At 37.6% G+C, this 27312-nt stretch overlaps 1 protein-coding gene and 1 pseudogene across 1 annotated transcript; one reads left to right on the plus strand and one right to left on the minus strand.

Annotated features, from left to right (window-relative positions):
- Positions 1-341: 341 nt before the first annotated feature.
- On the minus strand, positions 342-26927 carry LOC129075235 (cytochrome b5 type B). The gene is made up of 5 exons (XM_054579255.1): positions 26661-26927; positions 13658-13786; positions 13136-13165; positions 4690-4718; positions 342-1927 (listed from the first exon to the last, which is right to left on the minus strand). Exons 1-5 carry the CDS (start codon positions 26820-26822, stop codon positions 1834-1836), a joined length of 444 nt encoding a protein of 147 aa, XP_054435230.1. The 5' UTR covers positions 26823-26927; the 3' UTR covers positions 342-1833.
- LOC129075115 (ER membrane protein complex subunit 3-like) lies at positions 13979-16992 on the plus strand (annotated as a pseudogene).
- Positions 26928-27312: the final 385 nt, after the last annotated feature.

Consider the following 27312-nt stretch of genomic DNA (forward strand, 5'->3'; position numbering starts at 1 on the left):
GTAACTTTCGGTACAGCAATTACATACAAATTCCTACTCAAGGCATCCCTTCCTTGCCTCCAAATAAAGGAGCATCAATAGTCACACTGCTTTTGCTACATAGCGAAGTTTTTTTTCAATAAATTGTCTTACAGTGCCATCTTATAATACATATGAAACATTTTCTAACGGTAAAAGTTTGACTAGACCATATCCCATAATAAAAGTCTGCCAGAAATCCCCCCAAATCACTCCTCAGTACCATATCCAAGCATGCAAAAATGGGTAATATTTTGATGAATTCTGACTTCAGTAACTGCTAAATCACAGGATATAAGACCTGGATTGAACTTTTTCTTAAATAGTTTGCACGGGCAGACACCGGTGTGCGGCAGTTTCCTGTGCTGTCGAGTCCCTGGCAGGCGGGAGATACCACGCAGTGCCCGTGGCCCGCCTGGAACCACACTGCTCCCTGCAGCCTGTGAAGACGGCTCAGCGGCAGATTGGTAGCCTTCTGAGGACGGGGAGACCGCCACGAACGGCGGCTGGCAGAAGAGTCAGTGAACTGCCTCCGCAGGTGCTTCCACAGGGGGGAAAAAAGAAAGGCAAATATGCCAAAGAAATTCCTGAATAAAGAAGAAACACTAACATAATTCTAAGCAGTAACCTACTCTTCAAAGTAACACTCCTCCAAGAAAAGAAAAGATTAAAAAAAAAAACAAAACTACGAGGTTTTTATTCTCAAAAGAAAAACAACACAACCACAAGTCTGAACCACGGAGATAAAAAACAGATGAAATGGAAAACACTCTCTTGTCACCATCCCCCCATTTCAAGTGCTCACTGGCCAAACAGAAGATCAAATACTGTAGCTCTGATCAATCGGGAGACTCTTACTTTCATTAAAACAGGGAATAAAAAATTTCCTAACCAATAAACAAAAAAGCAGTGACAGTCACTGCTAAAGCTCCATAGACATATTTACAAATTTATACTTTACTGAGAAAGATGGTTGCGGGAAAGGAAAAATAAGACAAAAGATGGCTAGAAACCGGTGGCAAACCAAAGTAAAGGACAAAGTCTTTGGTGCTTTTTCCAAGCTCCTGTCCTATAGCCGTGTTTCCATTTTTCAAAAGAAAGACTGCTATGACCTCGCCCTATCACTCCAATTCATGGCTCCATTTCCCTGTGTCTCTCTGTTCTGAGAAATGAAAGGGAAGCACAGTTCTGTCCAGCACCACACAAGGGGTGGCAAGAGCTACCGGCTGCACTAGCTGGGGAGGGAGATGATCCCACGGCTCTTTCTAGTTTTAACAAATATAAACAAGGAAGGAGATCATTTGGCAGTTGTGTTTTAAGGTGCAGGTGTACAACTTACTTCATGAATTAAACCCCTTAGGAAAAATAATAAAATTAAGTCAGAATTTTAGAATAATGATATTTACTTAAGAGTGGGGAAAAAATCTTCAAAACCAGAGTGTGCTGCTATGTTAAGAATGTCTCATGTGCATTCAAAGTATTGGAAAGCAGGCATTTTTATCAAATGGCAATGCCACAGGACATATGGATTGCAGTAATTAACAGAAAATTGTGTAATATAAAGGTGCTTGTGGAAACCAGTGAAGACAGGAAACACTGGGGGACACGGAACAGCGAGCAGGTGCTGTGGGAGTAAGGCTCTGAGAAAGGAGGACACTGTTCCCAGGCCTGAGGTGAACGCGTGGCTTAATCGTCTGGGCGCCAAAGGGAAGAATACAACTGGTAGGATTTGGGAACAGGGCACCACTGCAGCCTCCAGACAAGTCTCTAGTTTTCACTCCCAAGTGGATTCGCTTTCCAGACGTCAAGGCCTCCTCAGGAGGATCTGCTTTCCGACGTGTAGTAGTAACGGTACAGGAAACCTAAGAGAACAGCGCCTATGATGGGGAAAACCCAGTATGTCCAGCAACTAGAAGTTGGGGGGGGAAAGCAATAAAGTCATGAACATTTTACACCAAACATTCACTATCTTCCAACATTCACATTTTAATATTTTTGTGAGCAAAGAGTTTTTATTTACTTTGGGAATTTTAACTGCTGTTATCACACACTAGTTAGAGAAGAACAAATATCTGAATTGGAGTGACAATGTTAAATGATAATTTTTAAAAGATTAAAAACAATGTATATAGTAGTAACCAAAAAAAGATATATATATATATATATACACACACACCTTCATATGTGTTACAAAGTCATATAGTAGTTCTTTCTGGGTTATGGGATTATGGATAGTTTAGATTTTCCTTTGTGCTTTTTCACATATTCTATAACCAACATTTTTTTTAAAAAATTAAGAAAAAAAGCCATCATTTTATATATATATATATATAAATTTATATATATAAGCATTAACTTCCAAAACAACTATCAGCAATAACTGCCTCAAAAGTATTTCTCAATTTAATCCTCATAACAACCCTATGAAATAGATTCTACTATCATTCTATCATTCTCATTTCTTACACAGGAAATATAAGCTTAGCACCCAAAATCAAAAAGCAAAGTTAGTCAAGCATTCGATTCCAAACTCATCCTCTTAATCTCTGGTTAAGTTTGGGCACTAATATTAGCGCACGCGCACACACACACATACAACAATGTTGATAGTTCTAATAAAGTGAGATAAATGGCAGTTGGCTTACAAAGCCCTTTAAGAGGTTTTCCTTGGGAGTCTCAAAACAGTTATCATTCTCCTTAAAATATTTCTTCTTCTCTAATAGAGCTATGAGCACTGCTAGTTTGAAGGTGTAATTCCATGATCCAAATGACCTGGCTGCCCCTCTACTTAAGACATAATGCAGTTTTGGTATTAAAAGGTTTTGAAGCCATTTTTAAAACCAGGTTCAATAATTGAAATGATTCTCTTTGCCCAAACATGCCTAGTACTTTGCACACATATGGCAAAAGCTGCTCTGGACAAGTTTAGAGTATCAGCCAGGTAGCTTTTCCTTTAAAAGCAAGTTGGCATGTATAATGGCAATACGATACGTGGGAACTATGAAGTAATCTCCCCATAAGAGTCATGAATTCAGCTATCTTGGAGAATAACCACAAGAGACAAAAGGGTTCAAAAGCAGGATCCTTGAGAAAACAATGAAGAGAAATTCTTCAGTACAAAAGACCAAGGATGGTTGACCACCAACCCTCATATAATCCTTGGTAATACAATACTTAAATGCCACGGAGACCAGGACCAGAGAAAATGCATTTACATTACACCAGAGGAGATTCAGCTTCAACAATAACTTCCTGGCCATAAGACAGAACTCTCTTCTTGGAGATTCATTTAGGTTATTGCATGCAGTTGTGAATGTTATTTTTATCAATCTGGAGCATTCCACTGTACTAATACACCAGAATGAATTCATTCATTGGGTTACTTTCCATATTTTAAGATCATGAATAATGCTGCTGTGAACATTCCTGTACGTGTTTCCTGGTGTACTTGTGCACACATTTCTCTTGAGTACAGCCCTAGAAATGGAATTGCTGGGTCAAAAGTTATTCATGTTGTCAAGTTTAATAGACAATGCCAAACAGTTTTCCAAAGTGATTGTATCCATTTATATTGCCCTAAGAGGGCCTAAGAATCTTGGTGACCTATTTCCTAACCAACTCCTCTGATTTCTAAAATTAAAAATTTTTGCCAAGCTGGTTAGTGTGAAATATACCCAATGATTTTAATCTTCACCTCTCCGATGACAAATAAACTAAACCTTTTTTTATATGCTTACATTTGTATTTCCTCTTCTGTAAAGTGCTTAAGTCATTTTCTCATATTCTACGAAGCTATTTTTTAATAGATTTGCAGGAATTCTTTACGTATTTGCATAATAATTCTTATTCAGGTTTATCTGTAGCAAAAGTCTATTGCAAGTTTATGGCTTATATTTTCAATTCTTTATTAAGTGTAAGTCCTTAATATTAAGAAAGATGAATTTACTTTTTTCTGCAAGTGTGCACTTTTCTAATACTCTGTCACTCATCTCAAAAAAGACATGACACTTATGGGAAGAAAAGACACATTTTCTCTGTCTCTGAAATGCTTTCAATGGGACTGCGGAAAGACACAACAGACAGGTCTACATAATCTCTACATAGGTTTTTTTCACAAGCCAAGGACTCTACAGTCATCTCAAACAGAAGCACGGAAGGAATGGTACATTTATCCTTTTCAGAGCTATAGTACCAGTAATAACTGGAAGAAGTATTCTGTAAGTAACTCTTTGAGAAAACCCAAATTCCTGAATACGACTGTAATACATAATTTTTTCTTCTATAAAATGTAAAAATAATAGTACCTACCTTACAGAGTGATTGTGAGGATTTAATGATAGTAAGTTTTAAGTGGTAGTTACACAGCCGAGCTAAGCTGCAGAGGCTGGGCTTGGCTCAACAGTATTTATTTGTCTGCCCAGGCATACCAGCCTCTTACTGAGTGTGATTCCAATTTGATTTAAAAATTACTCAAGGCATGAACTTTTGAGATTAAAACTGTAAAAATTAATTTTGCTAATGCTAAGGAATTTCTGAATTTGCAATAATTTTGGCCAAAACAGAATTAGCAATCAAACTGTACTCTTATACTGTCATATGAGTAGATTTAGGGGAGAATCTCCTGCCAGATGTTACGTTGAGCATGATGAAGTGCATTAAGGGGATACTAACCTTTTGCAGGAGTTATTTTTCGAAGGGTCCTGAAGAAGACGCATATTCAAAAATGACAAACAAAAAAAAAATAAAGATTAACACAGAATACATAAATGTTCTTGAATATCTATATAAACTCTGTAACTAATAACAGAACTTCTTCTTTCATGCAATTTGATGTATACAAATCTATATGCAATGGGGGTACCAGGAATTCTATTTCTGATAACATACTGGTATTCCCTAGTGAAGAACTATTAATGAAAGTACAAAGAAATGACCTAAACATCTTTTAGATGTTAAAAAGAAAAAAAAAATGCTACTGATACAAACTATACTGAAATGGACCAACTTGTAGTCACAATGATATGCCCGGTTCAGTAGGGCTTGCCACTGGCAGTAACTACAATCACATTTTCTAAAAACATGTTTTAAAAATAATGTCTTGACTTGTAATACATAGATTAACTGAAATGAACTGGCTTATTCTCTGAAATCATTATAATTATGATTAGAGACCTTAGGGCTTATTTCACAATGGGAAGGGGAAGAATGAAATTAAGGGGAAGAAAATACAAAAAAAACCTTAAAAACAAAATTATGGCATAAATAGGTGAATTGGATGGGATCTGAGTTATATCTTAACAAAGCTGTTACTTAATATTTAAAATTCAATTTAAGTAAATGTCAAATGAAGTTATTGATTCCATTAATTAAATGTATAGTACAAAATACCTGCTAACTTACTGCCAGAGGGCAATAACCCACTAATATAGGTTACTGCTACCCAAAATATCATCTCTGCCAATATGTAGAAATTCTCTAGGGTGTGAACACAGAATATTAATTCTGTTATCCACCATTTTCAATAATCTCCCAGAATTTTCAAAAACCCTACATAATGGCCTAGATACTTGAGAGCAGATCATGAAATGAGTTTCAGTTTCATATATCCACAACACTGCCATGCAAATGAATTCATGCCCCGAACCTGAAAGAAATTAGCCTATAGGTAAGTAAAACTTCTAATAAAAATTTTTAGATAAACCATATTACATATCACATACTATACTTCATTGAGACCATGATGATACTGTCATCTGGGATATATCCACTAGGATAGATAGCACGTACTGGGCTAGTTAAAACATGTCACAGGTCAATCTTTGAGAAATAAAACAAACGTTTTACAGATCTGGAAGATGGTAGTAGTGATGATGGGTGTGCACCAATATATAACATTGCCTTTTTAAATATTCCACTATAGTAGCCAAGAAATAATTGCATTCCATCAAGACAATGGTCTTTTACACTTTATCCACATATATACAACGATTTATCATATAAAAATGTAAAGTTAGTATTTTTAAATGGGATGATTTCAAAGGTTTACCTGACAGCACTATGGAATAAAGTATGTATTATGGTGTTTAACCTGCATCACATTGTAAGTCATATAAACAGCCCTGGCTGGTGTGGCTCAGTGGACTGAGTGTCAGCCTACGAACTGAAAGATCGCTGGTTCGATTGCCAGTCAGGGCACGTGCCTGGGTTGTGGGCCAGGTCTCCAGTTAGGGGCATGCAAGAGGCAGCTAATCATCTCTCTCACACTGATGTTTCATTCCCTCTCTTTCTCCCTCCTTCCCTCTCTCTAAAAATAAATAAAATCTGAAAAAAAAGTAAAAAGAAAAGCCATTTATACAGATCATATAAATGGATTCTCTAGATTTCAAAGCTTTTAGCCTTTTTTGTAACCAAAAGCCCTGGACGTATGCTAAATAGAGTGAGCCTTAGAAAATGTAATGAATAAACTGAGAGAAAGAAAGAGAGGAAGAGCGATAAGAGAGAACCATACCATAAAATGCTGAAATTGTAGTGGTTCCTAGTAAGCAATCAAAAATTAAAATATATATGTATTTTAGCTAAATATTTCAACACCTGTTTTAAGACCAATCCATCCCTTGAGTCAAAAAGACCAACTGCCCTAACACTGAGAGAAAGAGAAGAGAAAGAAGCATATCTTCTCTTTAGGATACTGACAACCAAGTAAGTGCCAAACTATAGTGACTCTACTTTTAATCAACTATAATGGAAGAGTTATTAAGACACTGTTCTTAGTAGCCAAGTTCATCAGCCAAGTTTGGAAAGAAACTGAGTAAGTTATTTTTAAATTTACAAAATTAAAAACAAAAAGGTTCTATTAACACAAAACTTTCCTTCACCTTCACCTCTATCCTCTCTACACAATTTTTCAATTCTCATTTCCACTTCAAAGCTCTGTTCTGAATCTACCAGATGTTTAAGTGAAATTCCTACAGTTTATGATTGACTTTAACTTATCCCTTTGGTCGTTCAGGCATATCTGGCTGGTTATATTCTTGCCCGCATTTACATTTACATGCAAGATTTTTGGTCAAAAGAACAGTGACTGCCCTCAATCTCTGGCATGGAAAGTAGTAATTGCAATACTGTATGATTTTACCTACAAGAGAGCAAATCAAATACAGAATTCTAGCAAAAAGCCTTATCAAATAACTAATATGCATGTTTCTTTGTTCTCCAAGGAGACTGGAATACAATTCCAAACAATCAAACTGCTCTAAGCATACTCTGATTTTAGTTCAAAATTAACAGAAATTAACTGTTTATATATATTGGTTCCTAAAGTTTGAAATTCATTAAGGCTCTAATTCCCTCATAAAATAAGTAAGGAAGTAACTATATTAATATACATATAAGTACCAAACCTGAACTTTGCAGGACAAAAGGAAATGTTTCATAGTATCTGAGAAATCTTTTAATAAAGCTGCTTATAACTAAAATTATGTCTAAGATCTTAAAGCTCAATGCTAAATCAGTTTCCTCACTTGTAAAATGAAAAGCTCAGACCAGATGAACTTGAATTCTAAATTCATATTCAATGAACTCAACACAGTTTTCTGACCCAAGGGCATTTTGGCAAAACCTAAAAAAGCAGCTTTCTAGCCATTTTAGAAGAGAAGGAAACCCCATTTCCTCATGTCCAGGAAGACAGAAGGAGCTCTACTACACGTAGATTTTTCTATCTTACATCAGGTATATAAAGGTGTTCTTCTAGATACTCTGCCAAGAGGCACTGTGCCATTAAGTTCTGATCCTCTCTGACACTGTTAAAAGAATAATAAAGAAATGTCATAATTAACAAATTATGAGTGGAGACTTGGGAAGTCAGTAGGGGTGGTTTCACTACGGAATCCTGTTTACAAGAAAACAAAGAACACACACACTTGAAAAATGGTGTACTCTGTCACCAGGACATTAACAGAGGAAACGATGTCCCAGAATTACGATTGCAATTCATGAAGATATGCAGGAGGGGCATTATAAATGCACCTTCAGCCTAAATAGTTTATATTTAGACTTTCAAGGGTTTAAATAAAGTAGAAATATATTATAAGGTATATAAGGAATTCATGTTTTAATTCCTCAATTGGGTGTTTCCTAGTACAAGAGAATTTTAAGTATTTAAAATTAGAAGTCGATTTTAAGCCACAGGACACCTTCAGCAAATTCAATGAGTATTTGGGTGGTCTGGTAGTTTTTATAGCTTTTTATTTAGAACATGTTGGTATCTATGTGGCCAGTACTTATGAAAAACAACTTGGATACTTTTGGCTTCAACTACTACTGGAGAGGATATTTTCCCCCATAATAAAATAAACTTTGGCATGAGCTGTCACTATATAAATGTTAATGTTAGGTTTATCTTATGACCTAAACAGTTTAAGTGCTGAAAGTACATGATGTCGACATTTCATAGCCCCAATGATGGCACAGCCATGAGGTCTAGATCTTGAGGACAGCCTTCTCATGAAGGCTCCAATGTACTAAACTTTCTTTCTGAATGAGAATACTGCGTAACTATTACTGTCTCGCAAAGCATATATCCTTAGAGTCAGCCTAGCCATGGAAAACATATCTCCCCACAGATAAGGGCAAAATTCTAAGGATGAAAAACATCCTCTCAAACAAATTTCCACACAAGTCTCTCAAGAACCCACTGGGCCCTGGCTGGTGTGCCTCAGTGGATTGAGGGCCGGCCTGCAAACCAATGGGTTGCTGGTTCAATTCCCAGTCAGGGCACATGCCTGGGCTGTGGGCCAGGTCCCCAGTGGGGGGCATGCGAGAGGCAACCACACATTGATATTTCTCTCCTACTCTTTTTCCCTCCCTTCCCCTCTCTCTAAAACTAAATAAATAAAATATTTTTTTAAAAAAGAACTCATTGGGATACATTATGTAAGACATCACTGAGGAAAAAAATTAAAACACTCAGGATGTTTTCTACTGGGACCTAAGAAATGAAAAATTTGTTATAATATTGGAGGGTTGACTTAAAAATGGATGTTACCTTGTCCTCTGATGCCTTGTTTTGCAAAACTATATGTCATTTCTAAATAGAATATTACAAGAAGACAATCCTTGAGATCCCTTAGCAAAGGGTATTTTGTCTTTCAAGAGCGATTTTTTATTTTTTTAAGTGATTTTGCCATTGCATTCTATGCTTTATTTCAAAAGATTATGTTACAAAATACAAATGTTAAACAAAAAGAGGGAACAAAGTTAACCTGACAATTCTTTGGTAAATAGCAATCACCACTCATCTAAAGGGCATCTACCTCCCTATTCCAAACTAATAAATTAGGTTTTAAGTACGACAGGACTATTAATTCTTAAAAGCACATTTAGTATAATATGACCAACTAAGTACATTACATAAACAATGCATACTTTTTAGTTTCTCTCCCATTAAAGAACGTAAACTGAATGTTATGTACGGATAATACATTATGTATGTGTAATAGAAAACTGTATTATAACAAAAGTAGGTAGCATCTGAGAGAAAAAAATATATTTATCTGTCTTTAAATGCAATCTATGGATTACTTCTAATATGTGAAATTTAATAGATTTCAAAAGTTAAACTTGTTTAAAATGAATTTTAAAAATGTTTAAGTCTTTATAGAGAAAATCTTACCTCTTTTTTTAAAAAAACATCAAATCCTGCTACAGCAAATGTCATCTCATTAAAACTTTTGTCTATCAAATACTGAATATCTACTTAATACTGAATATCTATTTAAAAGAATGAGTGAGATCTTTATGAACTGATAAGGAACAATCACTAACATAAAATTTTTAAGTAAAAAGAAGCAAGGTGCAGAATAGTATTTTTTTTTTAAGGAAGGGACGGCTGCTGTGCCTATCTATCAACTGAACAATCTATCCACCTCTCTATCTAGCCTTCTATCTATTTATATTTATGTATGCACAAGATCTCTTTAGAAAAGTAAACAAAAAATGGTAGCTGGCTACCTCTGGGGAAGGGGAACTAGGAGACTGAGAGCTAGGTGTTGGAGGGAATCATTTTTATAGTATACTTTGTCGCAGTTTTTTGTTTTCTTACCATGTACATCATATACTACCCATTCAAGAAACATAAATAAAAAACTGTCAACTTATTGGGTCTATTGATTGTAATGAGATTTGACTAGTGAAGTAGCTGAACTGTCACCTAGGCAATATCTGCTGAATGAATGAATGATATGGTGCCTACTTTTTTGGTCAGAATAGCATGTGTGTACTTTATCTCCTAAACTGATGGCAGTGATAAAACAGTTAATTAAGAAGTAAATGCGTACTCAAATGAGAGACTTCACGGGCCACGAAGGTGCCTAGTTTACCTGCAGTAGAGTAGGCAAGCAGGCAAACTGGCACAGGAAACACTAAGTCTGTTTCCAAGGTGCTTCCATAACCAAAAGCAGATCAGGAAAATGTTAAGTCAACTATGAAAAGAAGGTTGACGGCTCCAGCAAGGAAGAGAGTGATAGAGACAAAAAGGTTTTTTAACTAGTTAATTATCTTTGACTGAAGCAGGTAAGAAAAACATCTACTGCCAGATGTTTTCTAAGCTTTTCTGTTTTAGTATTGTAATATTTAAGGGCCTTGAACCTCACACATTACCAACCTCAGAAGAAAACAATGGTGACCATTAATTATTTACCTGTATCATAGCAAAAGCAGTACGAAAGGTAGTTCCAAAAAAAAATGGGGAAACGTTCCTGATTTATATTCTGAAATGGCCATGTCTGGGTGTTTGTTGCTGTCATTTGTTGCTGGGGGAGGGGAGGAGTTTCCGGCTGGGAAGAGAGAGGGGGCTGTGGGGCAGAGGGAGAGGAGAAGAGGAGAAATAAAGGGGAGAAGGAGAAGGAAATAGATAACTATACTACAACGCAGGCTTTAAAAAAAAAAAATCACTTATTCATAGAGGTTCAGAAACCCTTAACCAAAAGAAAGTATTAATAAAATCAACATTACATCCATTTCTTCATGGTGAATGTTTAAACCAGGACAGAAGAATTTTAAAAAGAGACACCTAGACACAGAAGTGCCTATTTAAAAATTTCTGTAAGAAATAAATCTGAGAGGTCAAGAATTTCTTCTGGACCTGAAATCAGGTTCAACTATAGCTCAATGACAACCTATGTAGGTGGTCTTGAAAATGTTCCAAAAGGCTTTGCTTGCCTGATCTGTCTGAGGTACAGACATGTGACTGGGAACACTCAACTGCCAGACTGTCTACTGAATGGAGACTGTCCTTTGGGTACAACATTCATGAGGAAAACAGATACTTAAAAATACTGTCTTTAATCACTGCTTAACCCAGGCAGGAGCCAAACTACACCTGGAGACTTCTAAATTATTACAGAATTTGGTGAGCTGAAAAGGTTTCTTATTCTGTATTTATTACAAAAAGTCCAAGGCTCAACAGTTTTAATTTAACTAAGACATCTCTAATTAATTCTTTGGCCTACAGAAAGCAGACAGTGCTTTTCACAGAAAAGGATTAAAGTTTCCTAAGTTTTCAAATGAAAGACCAACATATCATTCAGCAAAAAGTCTGGTGCTTATCTAGCTGGGTGACTTTAAATGCAAATTCCCAAGTCCTACTTCCAGAGATTATGAGTCAGTAGTAATGGAAGCCCAGGACACATACACTTCAGAAAACATGCCAAACGACTCCAATATAGGTGGCACAAGGGCAATTTGAAAATCACCATTCTCCATTCCTAGAATGGCCTTAACTGCATACTGTACTACCAAGGAAGAAAAACAGCAACAAAAATCAATTTGTAGACTTCTAGACATTATAATTCCAAAAATATTTTTCTATTGTTTTAACATAAAGAGTGCTCTCATAGTTGCTGTGCAGAAGTGGATTATGGCTCCCAGATACAATGTGCATCTTTTGTACAAATGGTAATATCCCTTGAATCAAATGCTGACCTCTTGAGAGCAATGTTTCCTGAACATGTTCAATACACAAGACCAGGCTTTCATCAAATTTTCTCTTAATTACACAAGTGAGGATTTAAGAATAGATAGTAACATGTGTTAGGAGGGGAGAACAAAGAAACCAACAGTGCTCACAAGGCATTTAAAGAACCATTTCATCCCCCTTCATAAACAATTCAACAGTTCAGAGTAGCAGAGTGTAGTAAGACAGAAGAGTTAATTTACACACTCTGGATTGCAGGGCAACAGCCGCTGTCAAGCAATCTGGAGTTGAAAGAATTCTTGTGTCTAGGCCAACTTTAATTGCTGCGTTAGATGTGTTCAGTAATTCCAGCTCAGTGAGGAAAGGGAAGCAAGAAGCTAGGAGGGGGAAAAGGGGCAGGAGGAGCATCATTGCTTCCATGATGTTCCAGGCAGCAAGTACACTGCTGTTCCTTTAAATCAGGAAATAGTATAATAGCTATCTGATGAACAGAAATCAAGGAAAATTGTGGGGGAATACAGGAGATGAACTACCCAGCTTGCAGGAAGCAAAAAAGTCTTTCATATCTTCTTCCTGGTATGTTATGCGGTACACATTAAGGTTTTCAAATATTGACTCTTCTGCTTTTGCTGTATCACCAAGTAAATGGGAAGGGTGTAGGCCCATTTGAGCCTACACAATAAAAGGATTAAATATGGGAAATAGGGACAGAAAGGCCTGTTCTACTCAATTACTTCAGTCTACAACTCCTTCTAAGATTTGTAAGAGAAAAAGAATTAACTTCCCAACTTTTTTCCAATACAAAAGAAATCATTATCACCTGTACTATTTAATGTAAGAATAATAAATACTTTTCTACAACTGAACCCATAAACTAATTTCTTTCAAAACCATACAGGGCATGGCTTTAGAGTTCCAATTTTTTTAAAAATGTAAATAGAAACATGAACAAATGTTTCCTACTGTTCAAGACTCAGCTATTCTTTTTTCCTGAGACGGTACTGAGTCCAAATTCCTGAAAAATAGGATTTTCGCTTGGGGGAAAAGTAAACACTTTTCTTGTTAAGATAATTTTTAACAAAGCAATTCTATATGACTAGAAATATAAACCCTTGAAACACACAAGAGAAACAGATGACGTCTTACCTTGCTACCACTTCCAGGTTTAAGGTCATTCTGTTAAAAGAGGGAAAACAAATAATATTTGAAGACATATCCAAATGAACACCCACTTTGCCCTTGTTTCTAACCTTGGAACACAAGACTACACTGTGGCAGAAGTGAATTCCTGAGAGGCAGCAGGGTCTGCAGAACGGTATTGCTCCCCCAGGCCCACACCCAACTGAGCACACCAAGGTCTCTTGTTAGAATGATATGGTCTAAAAAGTCCATAGTTACCACCTCCAGAAAGGAATTAAGTAGAGATGCTATGAGGTGCATTACAAAAATCAGTCAATCAAACAAAAAATTCAAAATCAGTTTCCTTAGATTTCAGAGATATTACATGTGATGCTTTATAAACAAGAAGCCATATCTTATTAGCACAGTAAGGCTAGATAATGTTGGAGAAAATTCAGCCTGAGAGCTGGGTTGAATGAATTTCCATTGCTCTGTGGCTGTTCAGGAGCTTTCCTCTCCATAAGCACTCCTGGCTCAGCTGGTTCTTACCGGATGCACATCACCAATGTAGTACTGCTTTAGCATTTCTCTGGCATCAGTAGAGTGGCCTACATCTTCAAAGCTTTCACTTGCATCTGCACCAGCTTGTTCTATCAGAACCTCTTCTCCGCCAGGATGCTACAAGGGAAAGATACTTACTGAACAGTGAGCTCTCTGAAAAGCAAACCAATAAAAGTTACTCTCATCTCCTCCCTCCATTTTCTCTTCTCTCCCTTGAATGTGGGAATAATGGAACTAAGACACTGCATGCTACCTGAAAGGATGCAATGGGAAGAACATGACACGACTTCTGTGATATTTTGGCCAAAAATGTACTATGTAAGTATAATTGTGAAGAAACATAGAACTGTTGCAAAGAAACCTAGAACAATTGCAAATTAGAGATAGTCTACAAAACAACTGGCCTATGAGCTCCAAAAATATCAGTCATGAAAGCTAAGAAAAGACTAAAGAACTGTTCCAGACTGAAGGAACTAGAGAGGCAAAACAACTGGGAATGTGTGCTCCTGGGTCAATTCCTTTTGCCAGCATTACTGAGATAGCTACAGAAACCTGAATGGAGATTCTGAACAAAGGATACATGAAATCCTTTATTCTACTCTTGCTACTTTTCTGTAAGTTTGAAATGTTTTCAAAAAGTTAAATAAATAAATAAATAAATAAATAAGCAGTACCAAAATAACTACCTCTATACCTGGGAAGTAGATTCTATGTATAATTTACAAACTATATCATCACCCTGGACAAATTAAAAAAATAGAGATATCTTTGTTTCCTTATTTGTAAAATGGAGATAATGAGTACCTATCTTAACTACTATTGTATTAAATAAGGATATGAAATACTTTGTATTCAGGGAGAGAGAGGTGCAGTTTGTATAATATGATATCATCTGTGATTTTAAAAAGCAGATACAGCGCTGGCTGGTGTGGCTCAGTGGACTGAGTGCAAACCTGTGAACCAAAGGGCCGTTGGTTCGATTCCCAGTCAAGGCACATGCTTGGGCTGTGGGCCAGGTCCCCAGTAGGGGGCGCATGAGAAGCAACCACACACTGATCTTTCTCTTCCTTCTCTTTCTCCCTCCCTTCTGCTGTTTAAAAATAAATAAAATATTTTTTAAAAGGCAGGTAAATATACATGTGCATATGCATAATATCTCCCTGGAAACATTGATGAGAACGTGGTGGTTGGGATAAGGGGTGGGAGAAAGACTTTAAACTACATTTTTTTTCAATTGTTTTACCAAGTAAAGTATTACCTACTCAAAAAACAAATACTTTTTTAAAAGTTACATTTGGCACAGTCCCTGACCTAAAGTAAACACTCAATAAACATTTACTTATAACTAGCAAACTGAGAATTTACATTATTTGACATGTCCAAATTTGTATTTTTGAACTATCAAGTAATGCTCTAAGTAGTTCCTTTTTATAACAGCCTTTTAAGCAGGACGAATATGATCATCCATCCCTGTCTTAAAAATGAATTCAACTGAAGCATAAATATGTGTAACTTCCCAGTCACAGTCACTGGCTTATGACATCCTGAGGATAAGAATTACTTCTACTTTGTCTCCTAACAGGTCCCCAGCCAGTGGGTGGGTCTCCCAGCCCAGCACTGAAGCATGCTGGTCCAAAGCAGGAGTGAGAGAGCCACCACTCATTGGCTATTACACCTGAAACCTCTCGACTGTGTTAAGCCATTAGTATTGGAATTGTGTCCCAATTTGCTCTACATACCTAAACTATGAAAGATATTTTTTTCTTTATGATATATCCAACTACTATGTTGTTTTTCAGAGTAAAAGGATAACAAAACTTCTTAGTAGCTTGAAATGTTTCAGGGAATGGTTGAGTTTATGATTTCCTACATAGCTCTTCCTATGACAAAATATTTTATTTTCATCGACCTCTCACCACTTATAAACAAAGAAATACTACAACAGAAATAAGTACAATGAACATTTTTGGTGTGTGAATTCCATTGTTTTCCTATTATCCATTTAATCACGTCAAACATTATTCCATAAATTTTCTATTTGTACATACTATTGGTACTTATCACACACTAGGCAGTAATAAATAAAGGTTCTTGTGTTTTTACAAAAATGAATTCATACAGTATATACTGTTTCATAACCTACTTTCCTCTGAGGCATGGGGGTCAGAGTGGTAAAAAAACCCCTACTATTTAGTAGCTCCAAAATGTGGTATTAATACAGATCATTCAGAACATGCAAAAAAGATTCCAAGGAACCCTTGATTTCTGTTTTAGAATTCTCTAAACTTCACTCTTGTTTAAAATGAAATGGCATCCCAGCTGAAGGCAGTGCACTAGGTCTGAGGCCCAGGCCTAGGCCTGTCCTGGGCCTAGATAATGACCAAGCTGAGGGGCAGGAGAAGGCCCTGAGGAGACCCTGAGAGGAAGAGGGGAAAAAATAAAGGCCCAGCTCACCAGGGAGGAGAAGCCCTGGGGCCCTGGCCTAGCTGGCTCTCAGTGCAGACAGGGGGCGGAAGCTGCTGCTCTCCACCAACATCAGGCTCTGCGGGGTCCTGGCCGTCTTTACCATCCCCTCCCCGGGAATGACCTACCACTGTGTGTCCATCCTGCTGGAGAGCAACAAGAAGCTCACCCAGGAGCAGGTATCCAACAGTCAAGTCCTAATTCAAAGCACAGTCAGGTAAAATGGAAATTATATTCCCAACCAATCCCTCATGACAGGAGAATATTACTTCAACAACCCAGAGGATAGATTTCAAAAATAAATAAATAAAGGGGAAATAGCACCATCTTCTCCTGAGTGACCCCCTATGTTCACTGACATGATGAAAGAGAATTAACAAATGTTCCCCCCATCATTCTTATTAGTGAATGGGTCAGCATGGCATTCTCAGGCTTTGTCACAACCAAAGTCATATTTCTACTGACCCTATATGAAGCCTATGCTACAGTAAGGAATCAAACCTCACATGAACTGCATCCTGGTACTTCTGCTATGTATTTGGACACCAGGGCATTTACCCTCTCTGATCCTAGGCCAAGATAATGCCAATGACCAATCAGGAATGATGTAGGAGCAATGACTGGAGCAGCCACGGCTATACCTGCAGAGAGCAACAAAAAGCAACAAAGCTTTTAAGACAAAGTGCCAAGTTCTGGAGCTAATGGATCACCAGTGGGCACTAAATTATGTCAAAGATACTCATTTCAGAGTATGTTCAAAAAAAGAATTACAGACCTGTGCTGTGGCACTGTGTGTTCAAAGGGCCACTGACTGTACCACCCAGCTGCCCGTGGGCAGGAAAATGCTACGTTTCAGTTAGAAATTAGTGAAAATCTTCAGTTAGAAGATAGCTTGAGAGCCCACCGACCTCGGGGAAAGAACACCTCACTTAGGCTCTATATAGATTAAGAGACTTCAGCCAAGATGGAAGCATGGTAAACACGCTTCGCCTCTGTGCACAACTTCAGCAAAAATTACACCTAAACTACAATACAAACACCACCCAGATTTGTCAGAAGATCAAGCTGTATGGAAGTCCAACAACCAAGGATTTAAAGAAGCCACATTCATCCAGATGGGTGCCTTTTCCACAACAGGCCACATTACTAAGACAGGGAGTCAAAGTCACTCTACCTAATACACAGAAACAAACAGGGAGGCTGCCAAATTGAGGAGACAAACGAATATGGCCCAAATGAAAGAACAAAACAAAACTCCAGGAAAAGAACTAAATGAAATGGAGATGAGCAACCTATCAGATGCAGGGTTCAAAACACTGGTTATCAGGATGCTCAAAGAAATCACTGGGTACTAAAGGAGCATAAAAAAGACCCAGGAAGAAATGAAGGTTGCATTAAGTAAAAGAGAGAAAACTCCACAGGGAACCAACAGTGGAGGGGATGAAGCTGGGATTCAAATCAACGATTTTGAACATAAGGAAGAAAAGAAGCATTCAATCAGAACAGCAAGAAGAAAAAAAGAATTAAAAAAAACAACGAGAATAGAATAAGGAGACTCTGGGACATCTCCAAATGTACCAACATCTGGATCATAGGGGTGCCAAAAGGAGAAGAGGAAGAGCAAAAAATTGAAAACTTATTTCAAAAAATAATGAAAGAAAACTTTCCTAATTTGATGAAGGAAATAGACATACAAGTCCAGGAAGCACAGAGGGTCCCAAACAAGTTGGACCCAAAGAGGACACCAACACACATCATCATTAAAATGCCAAAGGTTAAAGGTAAAGAGAGAATCTTAAGAGCAGCAAGAGCAAAGCAGAGAGTTACCTACAAAGGAGTTCCCACAGGACTGTCAGCTGATATCTCAACAGAAACTTTGCAGGCAAGAAGGGACTGACAAGAAGTATTCAAAGTGATAAAAAGCAAGGACCTACACCTAGATTACTCTATCCAGCAAAGTTATCATTTAGGATTGAAGGACCGATAAAGTGCTTCCGAGACCAGGTAAAACTAAAGGAGTTCATCATTACCAAGCCATTGTTATATGAAATGCTAAAGGGAACTATATAAGAAAAAGAAAACCAAAACTATGAGCATTAAAATGGCAACAAATGCACAACTATCAACAACTGAATTGAAAAAACAAATTAAGCAAACAAGCAGAACAGGAAAAGAATCAATAGATATGCAGATAATTTGGAGGGTTATCAGCCGGGAGGGGGAAGGAGGAGAATAGGAGAAAACATGGAGGGATTAAGAGGCACAGATTGGTAGGTACAAAACAGACAGGGAGATGTTAAGAACAGTATAACAGTGTAAGAAATGGAGTAGTCAAAGAACTTATATGCATGACCCATGGACATGAACTAAGGGGGGGATTGCTGAAAGGAATGAGGGTACCAGGCAGAGGGGGCAGAGGGGGAAAATCGGGACAACTGTAATAGCAAAATCAACAAAATATATTTTAAAAATATAAATAAGGAATTACACACCTCTATTTTTTTTTTTTTAAGACCAAGCAAGGATTATGTCTGTTGAGAACTTGGAATAGCCCTTCACCTTGTGACTTTTGTTTGAGCTGAAGCCTCTCAGAATAAAAAGGAGAATGCATGTGTTGGTGGGCATCCAGCAAGGATTCTTCTTGTTTGAGCTGGACTCCCCTTTATGTTTGAAACTAAAGGAAATGAGGATTGTGTGCTGGGTGACATACAGGGAAAGAGCTATTTTAAAAAAATCTTTTAAAATTTCTTGCTGGTGACCACAGAAATAAAAAGCAGAGAAAGAGGAAAATTCAAGTTCATGATAATACGTAAAAACTTAGCAAAAATTCTTTCATACTGTATATGGCCACTTAGTTGAACTGAAGACCCAGTTATTCTGGGTAAGAGTTTTAGTATCTCTATATGAAGGGAGAAAGGGTAATTGCTGGCAGATACATAGATAAACATCGCCCAAGAATAACTCCTTCTGGATTAAATGTTCCAGGGAAGTGGCAGGGTGCCATTTCTGTAGCAAGACGTAGATGTAATTGCCATGTTGAGAACTATAATCAAAAACAAATGACTCTAGACTCTACAAATTGAACCATCCTGTTTTCTCTTTAAAAGACAAATCAAATGTAAGACGTAAAACTGGAAAATCAAGAGAAATATCTGGGGATTTTAAAAATATTTTTTAAAAAAAGATCTGTAGATTAGCCCTGGCTGGTGTGGCTCGGTGGACACAGTGCCAGCCTGAGAATCAAAGGGTTGCTGGTTTGATTCCCAGTCAGGGCACATACCTGGGTTGCAGGCCAGGTCCCCAGTAGGGGGCGCACAAAAGGCAACCACACACTGATGTTTCTCTTCCATTCTCCCTCTCTTTCCCTCTCTCTGAAAATAAATAAATAAAACCTTAAAAAAAAAATCTGTGGATTTTATCAGTGTCAATATCCTGGCTGTGATACTGTACTAATCTTGCAAAATGTTACCACCGGGGGAAATGGATGAAGGTACAAGGGATCTCTCTCTTTCTTACAACTGCACGTGAATCTATAATTACCTCAATAAATTTTAAATTAGAAAAATCAAATGGAATTTCTAAGATATACCCAAGAGAAATATGTGTAGATATATGTACCTCTACACACACACAATGGTCATAGCAGCATTATTCATTATGACCCTAAACTTGAAACAACCCAATGTCTATAAGCAGAGTATGAATAAATTGAGAGACAATGAAGTGTTATTGTTTAATGGGTGGTGGTGATGGTTATACAATGATGTGACTGTACTTAATGCCACTAAACTGTACACCTAAAATGGTTAAAACAATAAAATTTATATTATGTGTATATTACCACAAAAAAACAAACACATTAAGCTAAGTGAAAAAAGCAGACACAAAAGGACAAATGTTGTATGATTCCACTTAAATGAGGTACCTAGAATAGGCAAATTCATAAAGACCCAAAGAAGATGAGAGGTTACCAGGAGACTCGGGGAGAGTAATGAAGGGGGAGTTATTACTTAGTAGTTACAGAATTTCCTGTTTGGGATCATGAAAAAGTTTCAGAACTAGATAGTGGTGGTGTTTACACAACACTGTGATGTAATTAATGCCACTGAATTGTACAGTTCATTTTAATAATAGTTTTGAGGGGAAGAGAGAGAGAGACATCCATTTCTTTATTGTTCCACTTATTTATGCATTCATTGGTTGTTTCTTGCATGTGTCCTGACAAGGGATTGAACCTGCCACCTTGGCATATCTGGACAATGCTCTAACCAGCTGAACTACCGGGCCAGGGCTCAAGTGAAAAAGTTTACAGACAAAAAGGAAATTTTGTAATATCCTCTTCTGATGGATTTTAGTTAAACTGTCCAAAGAATATGCAGTATGGAGCAGTAGGAGAATTTTGGCATTTTCCTTTTCATTTACTAGGTATTATTGGAAAAAAAAATCAAAAACTTATGTTTTAACACAGAAAAAAGAGAGTAAATCACTAATAGAAACTATACTTTCAGATTACTAATTCTATAGGAAGGATAGGAGACAGATGGGCAGAAAAGAGAATGTGAAGAATGACAAATAGTACAGAATAAAAGTCCTGTTGGGAAAAAAATTACACAAATTTTCTGTGGGTGGAAATGCCATACTGATGTAATAAAAATGTAACAATAGAGATAGGGTAAAGATACCTGACTTGGAAAATGTAATCTAGAGATGTGAAGTAAGATTTGCGGAATCTATAAAATGAGGCCAAGTGATGAAAAGGACCTTTAGCTAAGTTAGCAGAATACCTTATCGAAGTAGATACAGAGGTGAAAACTTTGGAGAGGACAAAAAACACTTCCTAAAAAATTCTGCCAAGGCAGAAAAAGATGATAAACCTGGATGGTGAACACAAAGAAATGGTGCAGGTTCACAGGTATTTGGATTATAAAGAGCCTAGTAAAACAGGGGTGTCACCTATGCGAAGTCACCACTGCCTAGGGTCTGAAGTTCAGGTCTGCTCTTCCAAACATAACTTGACACCCTTTTTCCTACCAGATCAGGGCTCCCTGCCATAGGTTTTCATAATTCGTTACACACCTTCATGGTATTTATTTATCACAATTACAGTTATTTATTTAATGTCTTTCTTCACCCACTAGGCTGTGAGCTCCATAAGGACGGGGACCATGGTTGTCTCATTAGTGGCTGCTCTCCAGAATACAGCACGGCACCTGAAACAGTGAAATCCAGGGAGCACTCTGCCCTCCTTCCTTCCCACCTGCCCTCTCCCTCTCTGGCACAGGCTCATCTATACCTACATAAAAAATAAACAAATAAGTAAAAATCAATTTGTTGATCAGGGCCTCTCACCAGGACAGTACCAGGGGTTAAATTTCACACATCTTATTCCTCACTTTCATTAGGACTGACCACTGGGCACTGCTCAAGGAAAGAAAGCACTCTTTCTATAGATTTGTTAATTCCACAAGATAGGTAAAATATAGGCACTTTCTTTTGATCAGCCTTGGTGAAATCCAGTAAGAACTGTTATTAGTCAAACTGACATTTTCAGGGTTATTCTAGGGCTGCACCAAAAGCCCACATTCCCAGTCTTTCTGCAGGCAAGTCCACACTCTATCTTGCATGACAATTACTTGTGCACAGATCTCACCCTCCCTGCAAATCCAAGGCAGCTAATTCACCCTTTAAATCTTCACAGCATCTGCTACTTAGTAAAGCACTCAAAAGATGCTGCAGGAAAATATATTTTATTAATAATAAAAATAACCACCACCATTTACTGAACTTGTTTTTAAGTGAGTTTTTTTGGTTTTTGTTTTTTAAACTTATTTATTTTAGAGAGAGGAAAGGAAAGAGAAAAACATCAATTTATTGATTTTTTTGTTCCACTTATTGATGCATTCATTGGTTGATTGTTGTATGTGATCTGACCGGGGATCGAACCCGCAACCTTGGTGTATCGGGACAACACTCCAACCAATTAAACTACCCAGCCAGCAGTACTGAGCTCTTTATACCAGGTACCATGATAAGTCTTTATATGCATTAATTAAATTAGCTATCCCAACAACAACCCTGTGCAGCAGGTAGTAGTATCTCCATATAATAGATGGGTGGGGCCTTTATAGAGCTTATTTGCTCAAGGTTACACAACTATTAAGTGGTAAAGAAGGAAACTGAACCACACATAAACTCTAATGCTGGCACCCAGCCTTTAGAATTTTATTTATTTATTTTTTTTTTAAGAGAAAGAGATGAAGGGAGAGAGAAAGGGAAGGAGGGAGGAAGAAGGGGGGAGGGAGAGATGGAGAAAATGAAACACCAATTTGTTGTTCCACTTATCCATGCTTCCACTGGTTGCCTCCTACATGTGCCTTGACCAGGGCTTGAACCTGCAACCATGGCATATTGGGACAATGCTCAAATTAACTGAGCTACCCAGCCAGGGCTGGAATTCTAGTTCATACATATAATTTACTAAAATTCTCTTCAAAAGATACTATTCAGAAAATGAAAAGGCAAAATAAAGACTGGAAGAATATATTTGCAATACATGTATCTGAAAGGACTTGAATCCAGAATATACGAAGAACACTTTGAAGTCAACAAGAAAACAAACAACCCAATTAAAAAATGGGCAAGACTGAACAGATACCTAACAGAAAGACATACAAATGGCCAATCAGCACATGAAGATACTTAACATTATTAGTCATCAGCAAAATGCAAGTGAAAACCCTAATTATATGCCAGTACACACCCACTAGCATCACTAGAATGGCTAAAAGTAAAATGACAAATACCATGTGTCAATGATGGTGTGGAGAAACTGGAAAATTCATGTATTGCTGGTGGGAGTGTAAAATGACATAGATATTTTGGGGAAAGGTCTAGCAGTTGTTTAAAAAATTAAAAAAAAAAAAAAAAAGACCCAGTAATCTCACACCTAAATATTTACCTAGGAGTAATGAAAATATATATCCAAACAAAAATTTGTACATGAAAGTTCATAGCAGCTTTATTCATAATAGCAAAAAAAAAAAAAAAAAAAAGGAAACAACCCAAATGCTGATCAATAGATTACTAGATAAAAAAATTTTACAGATCTATTAAGCAAAAGATGCCAGACACAAAAGAGTATATATAGTTTTCTAGTGTAAGAAATCAAATCAATGGTTGTATGAGGGCAAATGTTGTAGAAATGTTGTGTATTAATTGTAATAATGATTACACAGGTGAGACTTTTGTCAAAACTCCATGAACTCTACATATAAAATCTGTACATTTTAGCCCTGGCCGGATGGCTTAGTTAAAGCATTGTCCCATACACCAAAAGATCGCAGGTTCAATTCCTGGTCAGGGCACATACCTAGGTTGCAGGTTTGATCCCCAGTCAGGGTGCAAATGGAAGGCAACCAGTTGATGCTTGATGTTTCTCTCTCACATCGATGTCTGTCTGTCGGTCTGTCTCTCCTCCCTCTCTCTGTCTCTATGTACAGTTAAGTAAACAAGCAAGGCACAGACCAGTGTGTACAGTATACTACCTTCTGTGTAAAAAAACAGTGGGAGGGACTATGTTTACTTTTGCTTATATATACAAAACTCTGGAAAGATATACAAATGAGAGTATTCAACTTTAGGCAGAAGGGAAGGCTTTTCATTGAATACTATATGACTTATTAAAAAATTAAAAAAATTAACCTGAGTTTCAGAAAACTGGTACCTGTTCTAATTTCCCTACATCACAAACCCAATTCTTCCTAATTATATTTAAAATATGAAAGAAGTTGGCTGTAAAACAAATTCCTCAAGTCTTTCCCAGCTAATAGAAACCCTATTCTTCCAGATCTGCAAGCCAGAATCTTTGGTGTCATCCCTGACTCTTTTTCTCTCACTCCTTAAATCCTATGCATCATTAAATCCTATTGGCTCCACCATCACAACACATCCAATAATCTGACACTTCTCACCACCCAGGACCAAGCCACACCATATCTTGCCCAGCCTCCTTACTACACTGGGTTCCTCAATTCTGTCCTTGCCCTCCTCCAATTTCTTCTCAACAGTGCAATCAGAGTGGTACTTTTAAACCATTAAGTCACTTTATGTCACTCTTTTGCTCTACTGTGGTTTCCCTTCTCAAAATGAAAGTCAAAATCCTTCCTAAAACCTGCAAAGTTTGTTTTAGAACTTGATCTGCTACCCCTTGACCATGATGACCTCATCTACTGCTATACAGCCACTATGACCTTCTACAGCTTCTCACGCACACGGCACACATTCCTACCTCAAGGCCTTTGAACTTGCTCCCTCTGCCAACAATGTTTTTCCTGCAGCTATCCACATGGCTAGCTCCCTTAGCTTCTGGCCTTTACTCAAGGCATCTTTATGAAGCAATCTCTGGCCAGCATTCCAAAAATTTCAACACATCATCCTCATAGCTCCATCCCATATACATACACAGTCCTCTTCTCTCCTTTATTCCTCCTCTTAGCACTTACCACTACTTAACATAGCATGTATTTTAGTTTTTTACTCTAATTATTGTCAACTTCCCGTAGTTTGTAATCTCCATTAGGGCATGTGTTTAATTACCATCGTGGTAACTTCAGCACCTAGAACAATACCTAGCACATAGTACACACATAATAAATATGTTGAATGAGAGTGAATGAATGAATAGACAAGTAATGAACAAGAAAACTGGCAGAAACTACAGGAACAGGCAAGTAAAAGAGCTAACTGTTAAGTAAAGATCTGCAACTCAAGTTTTGAGAGAAGCCTTGTCACATCTGTGATGTCTCTGACTCCATCAGCATGTAGCACACCAGGATACACCATGACTCAAGACTGAATTAATGTTCCCTATAAGAACTGAATATTCCTAGAAATCTGGGGACAATAAAACTACCAGAAAAAACCACTATTACCTACCCATTATGAATTATGCTTTAACATGATGCAACCCACAACGGAAACTTATTTATGAGGCATTCACCAAAGGACACAGCTAAGGCTATAATTCTGAAGTACTACCATGTAGACAAGAGAAATCTAAATTTGAAGAAATCCACGTAGACAAGATCGACCTAAACAGACTCTTCCGCTAACCAACTGTATGACCAAAATCTCTCTGAACCTGTTTCTTGTAGCCTTTATTAAAAAGGGATCACTACTATCCAAGGCACTCTCAACGAGTTATTTTGAGGATGAAATAACAGAAAGTACTTTTAAAAACATAAAATGCCATACACTGTACAAATGCAGTAATTTACTAAACTTTATGATGTTAATTTATTGGCCACTAGGAAGATTTATTAAAAATAATGTCCTTTTTGGGAAATGTTGCATTTTAAAAGTTTTTATAGATTTATGAATCAGGATGTAGAGAATTCTACCCTAGACCTCAAATTAATAGAAAAAAATATTTTTATATTTATTATGTATTTGTATATGAGTATTTGCTTCAGAGAAAGAATAGAAAGGAACTTTTTTTCTCAGTTACAATAAGGTTACATTATATAAATATTTCCAAGGAATTAACCACAAGGTTATTAATCTATCATTGTTACTCAAAATAAAATGGTACAAGCCAATGTATAATATATAATAAATATTTATATATAAACATGTCAAAGCCTCAAGGATTAGGGGTGGAAAGAATGACTGCAAATGAACAAGAGGGAGCTTTTTAGAGCAGTGGAAATGTTCTTAATTGAGGTTGTGATCACATGAATGAATACATTGTCAAAATTCATTAAACTGTACGTTTTAGTGAGCACACTTTATTGAATGCAAATTACACCTCAGTAAAGTTAGTTTAAACAAATTAAACGTCTCTCCTGTTTCCTTAAATAAAAAAAAAAAAATCACTCAGTTGTACCATGGTCTCAAAGAGAAGTTATGTAATGAAATCTAACAGAACACCTTAAAGATTTAAAGGATAGCAAGATCTAAGTCAATGGTCAAAGAAAGGTTAGTTTACAACCCTTTGGCCTCAAGGTGAACTCAAATGAGAAAAAAGTAAACGCAGCATAACGGGGGAGAGGGAAAATCTCAGTTTCTTATCAAGAAAATGAAAAAAAAAAGGCATTTTTTTTTTCAGAAGGCAGAGTGGAAAGAGCAGAGGTTTGCAGCCCTTCGAAATTAGGTGGGAATGACTGAAATGTTAAGTGTGCGATCTTGAGAGTCCTCAGTCTCTCTGTGACTCAGTTGTCCTTTCTCTAAAATGGAAATCACAATGGCTTAGTATTCAGCCTAGCACACAGTAAATGCTCAATACATAATTAACACACGATATTACTTAAAGCACCAGAATATAGTGCTGGCTGGAAACGCAGGCATATAAAACCCCCTACCCCTACCCCACCTCAGTTTCCCTCTCAAGAGAGCTGTGGCCCCTTTCGTACGCTTGATCGCCTTCAGCCAGACGTCATTTCCCTCCTAACATACACCCCTGGCAGCCTTTCCGGACCCGACCACCTCTCACTTAGCTGCTCCAAGGGACTGCCCACCTCCGCGTCCCCACCTCGTTAAGGAAGCGGGTGACATCGTAGACTCGCCCGTGGATCACCAGCCATGTCTCCTTCGCGGTGCTGCGCTTCGCTACCTCCTCCAAACGGTAATAGGTGACAGGGGTCTCCACCCCTTGCCCCTTCCCATCGCTGCTGCTTGCTCCCACAGTCGCCATTAGGCCTAAAATACCTCTTCTACACCGCTACCCAGCTTTTCGCGGCTAATTCCTTGAGGCAGGTTTTGCTCTCAGTCTTCCCCGGCTTCCGTAACCAGGACCCATAAGGCCGTTGGAGGGATCCTGGCAACAGCCAATCATGCTTCCGAATAGTTCCTGGTTCGTTTTCTTTTTACCAATGAGGAGAGGGATTCCGTTTCAAGTCCCGCCTGTTCCTCTTCTGTTCCTCGGTACGTGGGCCTGGTTCGAGGTCCAACTAACCAATCAGAATCGCCTCCAGTCTCGCCAATTAGAAACCGTGATTTTGCAAAATCGCCCAGTGGAGACGTGTTGACAGGTGTCACAGGGTTGAGGTTACCCCTTCCCTGGTTTGTAGTCCTGCAGAGCCCTGAAAGAAGGGGCCGAGTCTCCATTTCCCCCTTTCTCTTCATTTCGCCGTGGATCTCTCCTGAGTCGCGCTAAGCTCATTTTCCCCACCGCCTCTGCGGCC

The sequence above is a fragment of the Pteronotus mesoamericanus genome, unplaced genomic scaffold (assembly GCF_021234165.1).
Source record: "Pteronotus mesoamericanus isolate MK-2021 breed Mesoamerican mustached bat unplaced genomic scaffold, CSHL_Meso_final contig_52, whole genome shotgun sequence".
NCBI lineage: Eukaryota > Metazoa > Chordata > Mammalia > Chiroptera > Mormoopidae > Pteronotus > Pteronotus mesoamericanus.